General features: G+C 40.3%; 1 protein-coding gene across 3 annotated transcripts in view; it reads right to left on the bottom strand.

Moving 5' to 3' along the window:
* The window catches only part of parn (poly(A)-specific ribonuclease (deadenylation nuclease)), a 118,430-nt gene that overhangs the window by 41,511 nt on the left and 63,398 nt on the right, over positions 1-13,521 (bottom strand). For all 3 annotated transcript variants that reach the window (XM_078558915.1, XM_078558916.1, XM_078558917.1), the window contains exon 21: positions 12,090-12,164. In XM_078558915.1, the coding sequence (XP_078415041.1) occupies positions 12,090-12,164 (75 nt within the window). The remainder of the gene's footprint in view (positions 1-12,089; positions 12,165-13,521) is intronic.

Raw genomic sequence — 13,521 nt, 5'->3', positions numbered from 1 at the left:
ATGGTGCCAAGGGCTTGAATCTGGCTGCACACCCCAGATGAACATCACTCTCATCAGCATTCAGAACTGACTACGGATGGAGTGTGTGATGCACTCAAGGGACTCTGCACTACCTGCCTGTTCCTTTTTGATCGCCTGGTGGTCATCCATCCCTTCTCTCCCTGCATACTCTTAAGCAGTGGAGTAACCACATCTATAAATGCATTATCCATGAAGCTCTCAACCTCACAGATATACTGCAGCGATGCCAGCTGCTGCTCAAGCTCCAAAATCTGGAGCTCGAGTTGCTGCAACTGATGACACTTCCCGCACACGTGGCTATCCAGGGCACAGGAAATGTCCTGCAGTTGCACAGGATGTACACTCAAGAGGTTGGAGCTGCCCTGCCATTCCTCTATCTATTAGATAATAAACCTTTGCTACTGATAGGTAATTAGCCATAGTCCACAAAAGGACCATAGGCATCTCATTCGTCATCAGAGAGACACTGGTTATATATAACTTGAGGGGCACCACTCCACAAGCGTGGGGCAAGGCAAGGAGGCAGACCTCCATGAACTACCATAGCCGGTACAAGGACTGAACTTGCAGCATTGACATTGTTTTACATCACACTCAAGCCATCTAGACAACTGAACTAACCAGCCCCCCACAAACCTTGCTTCTACTAATAAACCTTACTGCTTTAAAAAGAGAAAGATTCACCAACTATTTACTTCTCATCTGTTGACGTCACTTAAATATAGGAAAACAGTGAGAGTGATATTTTTACTGGACAAGTAATCCAGAAACCCAGGGTAATGCTCTGGGGACCCAGAGTTTCGAATCCCACCATAGCAGATGGTGAAATTTGAATTCAATAAAAAAAATCTGGAATTAAAGCCTAATGATGACCATGAAACTATTGTCGATTGTCGTAAAAACCCATCTGGTTCACTAATGTCCTTTAGGGAAGGAAATCTGACGTCCTTACCTAGTCTGGCCTACATGCAACTCCAAGCCCACAGCAATGTGGTTGACTCTTAAAAATGCCCTCTGAACAAGGGCAATTAGGGATGGACAATAAATGCTGGCCTAGCCAGCAACGCCCACATCCCATGAACGAATATATTTTTAAAAATTTTAAAAAACATTTCCCAGATGCTTAGACTAGAAAGTAGTATCATTTAAACATACTGCACAGGAGACAATTTGTCCGATTATGCCGGTGCTGGATCTTAGAAAGAGCAGTGGTGTTTAGTGCCTCACACCCTCTTTTTGTCTCAACCCTGTAAGTTTCTCATCTTCAGTACCTGTCCAACTCCCCTTTAAAATGATTTATGGAATCAGCTTCCACCATCTTTTCAGGTAGAGTATTCCAGATCCTCATCTCCCCTCTGGACTCTTGCCAATGATTTCAAATCTGCGACCTCTAGTTATTGACCTACTTGCTGGAGGGAATAGTTTTTTTATCTACTCTATCAAAACCTCTCATCATCTTGACAACCTCTATTAAGACAACTCTTAACCTTCTCTGTTCCAAGGAGAACTGCCCTAATTTTTCCAACCACTCCTCCTAACTCAAGCATCTCATCACTGGTAATATCCTCTGTACCCTTTCCATGTATTTGCTTTATACTAGTAATTTTTTAATAAACCTAAGTTACCAATATTACACTTCCTTTTTACTTAAAGCGAGTTGCTGGGAAAAAAAAACACTGTGAAAGTAATGAATTTGTGATTCTAAAAGGGAAAGAAAGCTTCACTCAAAAAGCATTTTCCTTTTCAAATAAGGTCAGATTGAACTTTGCTTGCTACAAAAATCACTCCAAGCAAGTTCGATACAAGTTATGGTACAAAACTGTATGATCCATGACACATGAATAGATAGATCTCCCAAATTCCACCAGTGAAAATGACCTCCTGCAATAACACAATCAATTTTGATTAGTCAAGTATGACAATTGTTCACAGAATAAAAGTCGCATTTTATTTCAAGCATCCTTATTATATTTTCATTGTACAGTATCGAGTTCTTCCATTCTAGACTTAGGTGTGAATATCAAGTTCATGACATGACTTACAATTCAATCGTCAAGAGTACATAATAAATATTTTCTATAATTATGTGCGGAGGTGAACTCAGGAAGTGGTTTAATCAGAAAGTGTGGTAAAAATTTATTGCCAAGGACACTCTGGACAGAATGAACAAGTTTCTGATAGATCACAATTAGGGAACTAGGTTCAATAAGGTGTGCAAAAGTGAATAAAATGTAAGTTAGTTTGTAGGATAATAGGCATCTATCAACTATTGTTACACAAATGGGTTAGGGATCAACTGGGGAAGCGGTTTTGCAACAATTATAATGCCCTATGCCGGTACCATCAGCGTACAACTCTGGAACTTGCAGTTCTGAAGATGAGTCTCATTGGACTTGGAACATTAATTCAATTTCTCTCTCCACAAATGCTGCCTGTCCTGCTGAGTTTTTCCAGCAAGTTGTTTTTATTTCAGATTTTCAGCATTCTCACTATTTGGCTTTTATATTAGCTTATAACTCACTTTACTTGTAAAACAATCTATTGCACACTCAATAGTACTTCTATTTTCAGATTGACTACTGTCTATGGCATGGTATGGAACAAAAATCAAAATGATGATAAGACATTCTCATCCTCGTCAGGCTTCTCTCAGGACCTCCCACTCTATAATCTCTGCAGTGCCTCAAAGTCACTTGCTTTTCTTCTCAAATATAGCAAGACAACCGAAGGATGAACAAGGGCATCCTTGCAGTTTACAAGAGGAAGGCAGAAGGATGTAGGACAGCAATGACAGAACTGACCAGCTTTATTTTAACAGTCCTGGAAATTCTTGCAAAGTCACGAGAATTCATGCAAGGCAGAAGTCTCTACAAAACCACCATGACTTTTGGGTGTTGACACAAAAAAAAAGAAAAAACAACATTAAGAAGTTGTGTTGAATATGAAGAGACATTTTGTTTGCTGGTCTCCCATTTGTGGTTAAGATTTTTGAATTGTTGATATTTAGATATCACTATAAAACTTGGACTATAAAACAAGTATTTAAAAAATACACATGAATCAAATTTAGCCTGGTGCACAAAACTGTTGTTGAACCATATACACATAGGAACTACCAGACACTGTCTAAAATTAAGCAGAGTGTTAAAGCACTGATGTCGAAAGTGAAACTATATGCAAAGATTACAACATGTATTTTTATGAAAGTTGCAGAGTACACAACTGTAAAATGCTCCCATCACCTGGGAGTCGACAGGACACAATTTCCACACTAAAAGAAGCACACAGGGTTACCTGCTACCAAATGAAGATAATCAAAAAATAAACACTTCAGTTTCAGAAAACTTTTGCTTCTGTTATTTTATGAAGGGTAATAATAAGTGTGAATTTATATCCAGCTAAACAACAAACACCATTAAAAAAATCAGCATATCCCTGTGTTACACTCATGAAAATATGTTGCTCCAGTACAGCTACAACATTGGCATCTACCTGACAATGTGTAAAATTGCCCAGGTATATCCTGTCCACAAAAAGCAAGGCAGATGCAATCCAGCCAATTACCTTCTCGTCAGTCTACTCTCGATCATCAGCAAAGCAATGGAAGGCGTTGTCAACAGTACTATCAAGCTGCAGTTCCCCAGCAATTACCAGCTCACTTCACTAACACTCAGTTTGGGGTCTGCCAGGGCCACTCAGCTCCTTGTTAAATGGATCTAAGCCAGATGGTGACGTATGAAACAAGGCACAGATATTTTCCTTGTTAGCAGGTTTATTCACAGGGAAAAAAAAATTACAGATCTCTGCTGTCAAACTACCAACCCAGTGTTCCAGCTGACTCTCTCTGTATGTGCTCTCATTCCTTAATCAAATAATCAAACATCACCTGTGTATCTTTAACAACATAATCAACCTACCATTAACAGATTCCCCTTTCTTTCTTTCAACAAAAACTTGATAACATACTTAAATAATTACAAAGCGATCAAAGGGGCGATGGTGGTGTAGTGATAATGTCACTGGACTAGTAATCCAGAGGCCCAGGCTAATGTTCTGGGGACATGGGTTCAAATCCCACCATGGCAGCTGGTGGAATTTAAATTTAATTAATAATCTGGAATTGAAAAGCTAGTCTCAGTAATGAAACAATTGTCGTAAAAACCTATCTGGTTCACTAATTTCCTTCAGGGAAGGAAATCTGCGATCCTTACCTGGTCTGGCCTACATGTGACTCCAGACCTACAGCAACTGCCCCCTGAAATGGTGTAGCAAGCCACTCAGTTCAAGGGCAGTTAGGGGTGGGCAACAAATGCTGGTCTTGCTAGCAGTGCCTACAACCCAAGAAAGTGTTTTTCTTCCAATTCATCATAACATTAGCAGCTCTTGGAGCAAGCATTCCTCTCTATAAAACAGTCTATATTTGGTGACTTGAGTTGACCTATTTTATTTTTTCTCCAACATTTCCTTTATACCAGCAAGGTCAATCGTCAACCTTTTCTCAGGTGACACTCTTTGTTGACTGAACATTATCCCATAGAGAACGGTTATCCAGATAGCATTCAATTTGCAAACTTTCTCAGAACAGATTTCCTTCAGAATGTTAGTTAAGTACAATTCCATATCAATTGCTCCCACTAGTGCCAGTGTTTATTTTAACCACCCATTTTATTTTTTTAGATTCCCAGGCCAAGAGACAACATTTTCCATTTTCACCAACCCAAGAACATGATAAACCAGCTGCACTCAAACACCCATCTGGAAGATTGGCATAGGAAGCATCACCAAAAAGGACTAACTTCATATCTTTCAGGTCATCCAAGGTTGGAAACTTGAATGTGCATTTTTCAGAATTTAAATTTCTTTAGTATTTTAGTTGCCTTCAGAACCTCTTCAACTGTGGCATGTTTCATCACAGTGCTAAGTTTCAATATGTCGTAACTGGCATTAGGTCTTGTCTGAGTGCACAGCCAGCTTAACTGTCCGTTCAAACTTCTTAACTGGTCCGTTAACTGATCATCTTTCTGAGAAGTCCTGGCCCGAATTATCGGGATATGGTTAACACCTTTTAGGTATGATTGTCGATTCAACATGACCCTTGACAACTTCTGCTTAATGTCTAATGTTTAAAGGCCCCTGAAGCCTGGCTTGTAATTTTAAATTCCCCTTTTGTCTTGCCTATCACAAATTGCTCAAGTTCCACAGAACACATCAACATGCATCATAAAGATACCTGTTAGTTTTTCTTTGTGACACCAGAAGAACATTACTGGCTCTGCTTTCAGCTGGATAAAACAAACTTTCAGCAATACAGACCTAACCCAGAAATGCCATACCCTCAATGCATCATACAATCCATAAAACCATTTGTTTAATTTCCACACCTTCCCTTCTATACCACTCGCTTCTTCAGGTGGTTTCATAATCACCTCTTTGAAACGTTTCACCCTACAAAAAAGGTGGCTTTTATATCAATTGACCTACATTCCCATGAATGTGTGGCTAAGAGAGTTAAGAAAATCTCCCAGACCACTCTGCCTGCCACAGAGGAGTCGTACACTAACATTTTCAAGTCTAACACCAAGATCGTCAAGTCCATCTTCGAAACCCTGAGCCACTGGTCTCGCTTTAGCCTTATACGTCAATCAAGGAATGCTTTTTTACTATTTTTTTTATTTATTCATGGGATGTGAGCATCGCTGGCTAGGCCAACGTTTATTGCCGATCCCTAATTGCCTTTGAGGTGGTGGCGGTGAGCTGCCTTCTTGAACTGCTCCAGTCCATGCAGTGTAAGTACACCCACAGTGCTGTTAGGAAGGGAGTTCCTGGAATTTGACCCAGCGACAGTGAAAGAACGGTGATATATTTCCAAGTCAGGATGGTGAGTGGCTTGGAGGGGAACTTCCAGGTGGTAGTGTTGCCATGTATCTGCTGCCCTTGTCCTTCTAGATGGTAGCAGTTCTGGGTTTGAAAGGTGCTGTGTAAGGAGCCTTGGTGAGCTCCTGCAATGCATCTTGTAGATGGTACACATTACTGCCACTGTGTTGGTGGTGGAAGGAGTGAATGGTTGTGGACGGGGTGCGAATCAAGTGGTTGCTTTGTCCTGGATGGTGTCAAGCTTCCTGAGTGTTGCTGGAGCTTGCACTCATCCAGGTAGTGGAGAATATTCCATCACACTCCTGACTTATGCCTTGCAGATGGCGGACAGGCTTTGGGGAGTCAGGTGGTGAGTTATTCGCCGCAGGATTCCTAGCCTCTGGCCTGCTCTTATAGCCACAGTATTTATTTGGCTAGTCCAGTTCAGTTTCTGGTCAATGGTAACTCTCAGGCTGTTGATGGTGGGGGATTCAGCAATGATAATGCCATTGAATGTTAAGGGGCGATGGTTAGATTCTCTCTTGTTGGAGATGGTCTTTGCCTGGCACTTGTGTGGCACGAATATTACTTGCCACTTGTCAGCCCAAGCCTGGATATTGTCCAGGTCTTGCTGCATTTGGACATGGACTGCTTCAGTATTTGAGTCATCACGAATGTTGCTGAACGTTGTGCAATCATCAGCGAACATCCCCACTTCTGACCTTATGACAGAAGGAAGGTCATTGATGAAGCAGCTGAAGATCATTGGGCCTAGAACACTACCCTGAGGGACTACTGCAGTGATGGCCTGGAACTGATATGGTTGACCATCAATAACCACAACCATCTTCCTATGTGCTAGGTATGACTCCAACCAGCAGAGAGTTTTCCCCTTCATTCCCATTGACTCCAGTTTTGCTAGGGCTCCTTGATGCCACACTTGGTAAAAAACTGCACTGACATCAAGGGCAGTCATTCTCACCTCACTTCTGGAGTTCAGCTCTTTTGTCCATGTTTGAACAAAGGCTGCAATGTCGTCAGGAGCTGAATGACCCTGGCAGAACCCAAACTGAGAGTCAGTGAGTAGGTTATTGATAAGCAAGTGCCGTTTGATAGCACTAATGATGGCCCCTTCTATCACTTTACTGATGATGGAGAGTAGACTGATGGGGCGGTAATTAGTCAGGTTGGATTTGTCCTGGTGTGTGTGTACAGGACAAAGCTGGGCAATTTTCCACATTGCCAGGTAGATTCCAACGTTGTAGCTGTACTGGAACAGCCTGACTAAGGGCGCGGCAAGTTCTGGAGCACAAGTCTTCAGTACTATTGCTGGAATATCATCAGGGTCCATAGCCTTTACAGTATCCAGTGCCTTCAGCCATTTCTTGATATCATGGTGGAGTGAATCGAATTGGCATATCCACCTGTGAAATAAAGCTGACTGTTCTCTATCTGACACTTCAGAGTAGATACCAAATTCTTTCCAAATATCTAACTTTTTGTTTTGCCTTTCATCAATTTTACTTTAATTCATTTGTGGCCACCCAAACTTCCCGATCATAACAGTTTCTACTTCTAGTGGCATTCCTCAATTCCGCTATAGTCCTTGTTCTAGTCAAACTATGGCTTCTACTCGCCCTCCCATCTCTTTCTGGACCACCGCTACATAACCTCTACCTCCCACGATCAGAGGTTCTGTTGCCAGTACATGATCATTTCCGAGGGCCAGAGTCACTTCCAGATCCACTATGGGAACTTGCACTGTGTGTTCTAACTCTCCAGTTTTACCTCATTTTACCAGTCCATTGGTCTTACCTCTTGTCCATCACCATGAACATTTAGCCAAAGTTTGAATTTGCCGGTAGCTTGCCCTGCTCTCCCTACAACGGTCACATTCCTCCATTCACTGGACCCTTCTGGTAGGTATGTTACCCTAGTATCAACTTTTGGCAGTATCCTGTGCATTGATATCACTTTGTGTATTGTTTATCATCCAGTCCCTTATCTACCATATTCTGCTTCTCATAACGATCAAGCATATGAGTATTTGAGGTGCAGGGTGTCTTGTGTAAGGAACATATCTTTTTAGTTTCTGTTGGACTGGGGATTAAAATTACAATGGCTGCGGGTTGAAAGACATGTCCACTAGAACAGGATGATATATATATATATACAATGTTGCAGTCCTGGAACCGAGTGTGCCATGAAAGACAGGATGGTGCCGGAGAGGAGTCCTGGACCAAGGGAGCTGCCTGGCAACAATGTTTTATTTGGCTCCTGACCAGGTGACCAGGTTTTGAGAGAGAGCAGTGCAGCAGAATAGCTCCTAGCCTGAAAGGAACAAGACCTAAAACCTCTTTCTCCTGTGTGGGGAATATTCCTGTAATTCCACAATAATAGCTAGCTGGCTTTTTCTTCTCATGTCTCTATAATCTGTTCTCTCTGAGAAAACCCCTGTCAAGAGGCAAAAGGGGAAAATCACCGTTAGAGACATTGAAAGGCAAGTGCCCAACCAGTGAACTAAATACCGAAAGTGCTAGAAGACCACCTCGTGTCATCAATAAGAACTGAGAGAAATTTGGAAGACAGCAATCAAAATCAACCCATTGAATATTGTACTCCAGAATTTGTATTATCGAACTGTTTCATCCCACCCTTAAAATCCATGTTTTTGTGTCTTAAGTCCTTATACGCACACATACAAGACACATAAGGGGTAGAGTTTAGGTTATAGAATTAGAAATTAGCAGTTCATATTTCTTTTTGTCACTGGTTAACAACAGTTTGTTCAATAATAATTTACTTATTAAGTTTACAAACCTGGTGCTCATATTCTGTTAACCTAAATTGAACAGTTAGGTAGAATTGGGGCAATCTGGTGGTTTGATCAAACTTTTCACATTTGTCACGACTTGGGGAACAGTGGGGCTTGATATTACAGCGCACTATCCCCAGTGAGTCGTGACACTTGTCACCTTTTAATTGCTCAGAATCGTTTGATTACCATGTTGGAAAAATTAACTTTCTTCCCATCACTTCCTATCACTTTACCCGGACCTTTCTACTCTCTCTCTCTGATCCTCTCTTTTATAGCATACTAAATCCCCAGGATTAAAGTTTTTCTCTGACAGTCTTTTTGAGACTTCTGCCTGACAAATACCCTTCTTCCTGCACATAGGGCATTCAAGTGTGCAGAAAAGGTGGAACTAAATGTAGTCCCTTCCAAGGCCAGGGAATAATCACACATCACAGAAATTTGTGGATTTCTCCCACGGGCCAACTGATATGGACTCTTGCCCCCAACCATATGAAATGAATTCTTTGCATGTAGTGCCCACACCAGGGCAGATATTAATTTATAATTTGGTTGGTCAGCTAAGATCTTATAAAGCATTTCATCAATCACAGTGTGATTTCTTTCACAAAGACGATGACTGAATGGACTTTCAGCTGCAGTGTTCATCACTACAATGTTCATAGTTTTGCACGTCTCTAAATTCGTCATCGGCAAATAATCCCCCAATGTCAGTTAGGAATTTAGCTGATGCCCCCATTTTACCATGATTTTATCCACAGTCACCCTTTTGTCTTTACCATGTATTACTGTAGACATTTTAATCTGGTTGCCATGTCTATGAAATGTAAAATATGTTTCTATCCTTGTCCAACAGCTTTAAATCCATAGCTACTATTTCATTAAAGTCCCATGCTAACAGGAGACTTACATTTGGCCATGATGGTGTCCTCTGATACATTTTGCATATCACATTTTTCACTAATCTCTTCAATAAGCTTGGTGTACTTATGATCATGTACCCTGCACCTTTTAGTAGGATTTTTAATCTGTGACAAGAGAAGGGCAAATTGTCGATGTAACTTTAAGGCAAATTGTTTTTTTTTTTCAAACTCCTATCATCTGATTCCATTAACACTTACCTAGAGATGATAGGTTTTGTTAAAGAGATTTACTAATGTCCTGATTGAGTAAATTGCAAATCTACTGACTTTCCAAAGACAATTGCTATATGATGTTCCATGTCAAATTTCATTTGCACTTTTTTCATGGGTGGCCTGCTCAGCAGCATGGAATCTTACTTGATACTACACCTGTATTAATGAAGTGGCTTACCCCAGCTATCCTACATGGAATCACCACTATTTTCAGTGGATTTAATGTGTTATCATCTGCAAACCTGAAGCAAGACAACTTGCATATTCCTTCACCTTACTTCGATTCTTACTACTAATTGAATCCAAATGACATTTCAACCAATCCATTCCACATGCTGTGAACGTGGAACCACTGTCCAACATGGCACAATTAAATGAATTTGCGACGAGCACACTCATTACCGCAACAAAAGATTAGATCATGGAGAATGATCCCTTGACTATCTCAATTCCTACTTAGCTTCAATGGTTTCCTCTGGAAAAGTCGGCACTGAAAGACCATCTGAATTCAAGAGCTGAAGGGCTTACGTGCAGAGATGTACTTGTCTCACATTCAGCAAAGTGGTCTGCATAACCTCAGGTGTTGGAATGAAAAAGATCAAGAAGCTGTAGAAGGGCAATGTTCAAATGGTGACATCCTTTGATGAGTCTTTAGTGAGTCCTTTGACACTTGCTTAAATCTAGGGTAATTTCTAGTATATCAGGCTCTTTGAGAAACAGGTAAAAGCAAAATACTGTGGAATCTGGAAATCTGAAACAAAAGCAGAAAATGCTGGAAAAACTCAGGTCTGACAGCATCTGTGGAGAGAGAGAGACAGAGTTAATGTTCGAGTCTGTATGAAGAAGAGTCATACGGACTCGAAACATTAACTCTGTTTCTCTCTCCACAGGCGCTGTCAGATCTGCTGAGTTTTTCCAGCATTTTCTGTTTTTGTCTTTGAGAAACAGGCTTGTTAAAAAAAAACAGCTTGTCTTGTTATTTGGTTAAGTGTCAACATTCATGCCAACCTGGACTGTTGCACTCGTATACTTTTGGTCTACACCATTAAAAGGCAAAATGATTGAAGGAAATGTATGGATCACAATAAAGCTTGCTGTGGATATGTAGATATAGAAGAAATATTTTTGTACATTTTCATTGGTACTTGTGGAAATAAGTTGAAAGGTGCATAACTCTTTACTGATTAACTGTGCACAGAAAGCATGCAGCAAAAACGATGATGCTTGATGTCCACAAGCCTCAACTTCAGTTTGCTCTTATGACCCTGGGTATAGCAGTGGTGATTCCACATCATCAATTTCATTTTCCTTCCAATTTCATATTGGAATTCCACAAGAAAAAAATCACATTTAACCATTGTGAATAGTTGGAAAAAAATAACCCTCTCCCCACTCCCTTCAAGTTTCTGGTTTGGTTGCTGCTGTGTTATTTTGCAGTAATGCAGACAGGTTTGGCTGCTTCAGTCTCAGGTGACAAAATTGTTGTCATTGATATGGCAAGCGTCATTAAAATAATTTTAAAACATTAGTAAGTCTTAGAGCTTGCTGAGGGGGGGGAAATAGAAAAACATTACCCTTGTGTTTGTACTACACATGTTTATTCTGAGTTGGGATCACTGAATGACTGTCACAAGTGCAAGCAGCCTATGAATCAAATGAACTGTGTGACTATCACATGGGCAATATGGCGCTCTTCCAAATTCCTAAATAGCAAAACATTCCACTTCCAGAGGTTTTGCTTTGCCACCCCATGTTAAATTATGCAGATAACTGACCAACATAGTCTCCGCCCAGTGAGTGGCTGAGCTGTATGGACAAGGAGGGCCCCAAGTTCAGCAGCTGGCTTCTGCTGGGCTAGTTGATCACAGCCAACGTTGCAACACAGGGAAAGGCTGCTATAGTGGAATTCAACCAATCCTGGCTTAGCGAGCGGAAAACTGGACAGAATTCCTATTCTTAATCACTTTCTACTGACCTCTTACTGACAGTGAGCTTTTGTTGAAGTCAGGCAAAGATAGGATCAGACCTGCTTGTCATTCTCTTGCAAATCAAATAACTTGCCCACACTCAGTCCAGACACAGGCGTGAATAATAACCAACTGGGCAAAGTACGACAAGGAAAATCATTACCCATGGAAGTATACATCAGCAAGAAATTCACACTTTCACAGGAGAGAGGAGAAAAAAAAGTGGCCCCCAAACAAAAGTACAATATAGCATTTGCATAAAAACATGTCATTGCAAAACCTTGTAAGTTCACTCACCAATTTGTACCTGTTCTCGTTGGCTCAATGCTACAAATGCTGAAGTATCATCTATCCAAGACACCTGGATGTTACCTGAAATAAAGACCAAATGACAATTAAGAGTGTTAACTGCACAAAATTTACAGCACAAATAAGACAGGATAAATATATATTTCAGTTTTCTACAAGATAAATGAACATCTGGTACAAAAGGCATAATTTTAAGGATTTTAACTATTTAAAATTGTCTATCCAACCCTCTAACTAAACAGATCTTTTGCTCTAAAGTTGTCTCCAGTTTCACATATCTAGATCAAGGCAAATTAAATTACTTACAGACTGATACAAGATAGGAATCTAAAATCAAAACTATTGCTCCTTTGTGCTTAGTTTAACACTTCCATGGGTAAAAGCACCATTTGGTGCAGTAAAGCAGTAGTTCTCAAACTTTTTTGGTTGAAGGATCCCTTTTCAAATGGATTAGTAATCACTGATTACACCTCCCATCTAAATGATAATACCAGATAATGCAACACTTTTGTATTATGAGGATGTAAAGTGTATTTAAATAATACTTTTAAAGAAAACTGGCATTTACTTGTAGATATCAGTGAGATGTGTGCACTTGCTTCTCACCACAGAAGCACAGGGAGAGAAGGAACACAGAAAGCGTGCTGGGGAGTATAGAGAGAGGGGGCATGCCTCCAGCTGTCACTCATTCTTGACCCCAGTACTTGTTTCGCAGAACCCCAGAAAGTCTCTATGGATCCCCACAGTGCTGTCCACTTTGAGAAACACTGCAATAATGACCAACAATGCCTAGGAAGGCCCTATATCCATTCCTTTGTCTGTGCTCTTACTCAGGCAGCAGTGGGACCCAAGTTCTGGTTTAACATCAGAACTTGAACTTCTTGATCCTACTGCTGTTTTATAATAACACAGCAAACATCTCCTACATTAATTTCACTACAAGACACTCTAATCAAGGCATCTTAATGATTAGAAAATCTATTATAACCCAGCACTGAACTAGTGACAGAGACAGAGTAAAATATTTAAACAGAATAATATTCAACAGAATGATTTCTTAGTAATTAAGTTTACATTTTGATACCTCAGAGTATCATCTTAAAATTGTACTCGAGAACTTAACTACATTCTCAAGTTTTCAACAGGGCCAAGCAGTATGGCCTATGTCAGCTACAACTTCTGAACAAGGAAAGCGTAAGAGGTAAATTCACTGACCAAATTAACCACAGTAAAATTAATACCTAAAGGCACTCTTCACTCATTTATACTCAATTCATAACATTAAACTTTGGATCAGTATAAAAGATAAGTGGATTCCATTCCAACTGAATTCATAATAAAAACATCGAGTGTATCTGTGCTGATATTCAATCTGGTATTTTCATTCTCTGTGTAAATTACATTAGAGCTAAGCACAGCC

Source organism: Cetorhinus maximus, chromosome 15 (genome assembly GCF_964194155.1).
Source record: "Cetorhinus maximus chromosome 15, sCetMax3.hap1.1, whole genome shotgun sequence".
Taxonomy (NCBI): domain Eukaryota; kingdom Metazoa; phylum Chordata; class Chondrichthyes; order Lamniformes; family Cetorhinidae; genus Cetorhinus; species Cetorhinus maximus.
The sequence above is the reverse complement of the archived record's forward strand: the minus strand, read 5'-3'. Positions and strand labels throughout refer to the sequence as shown.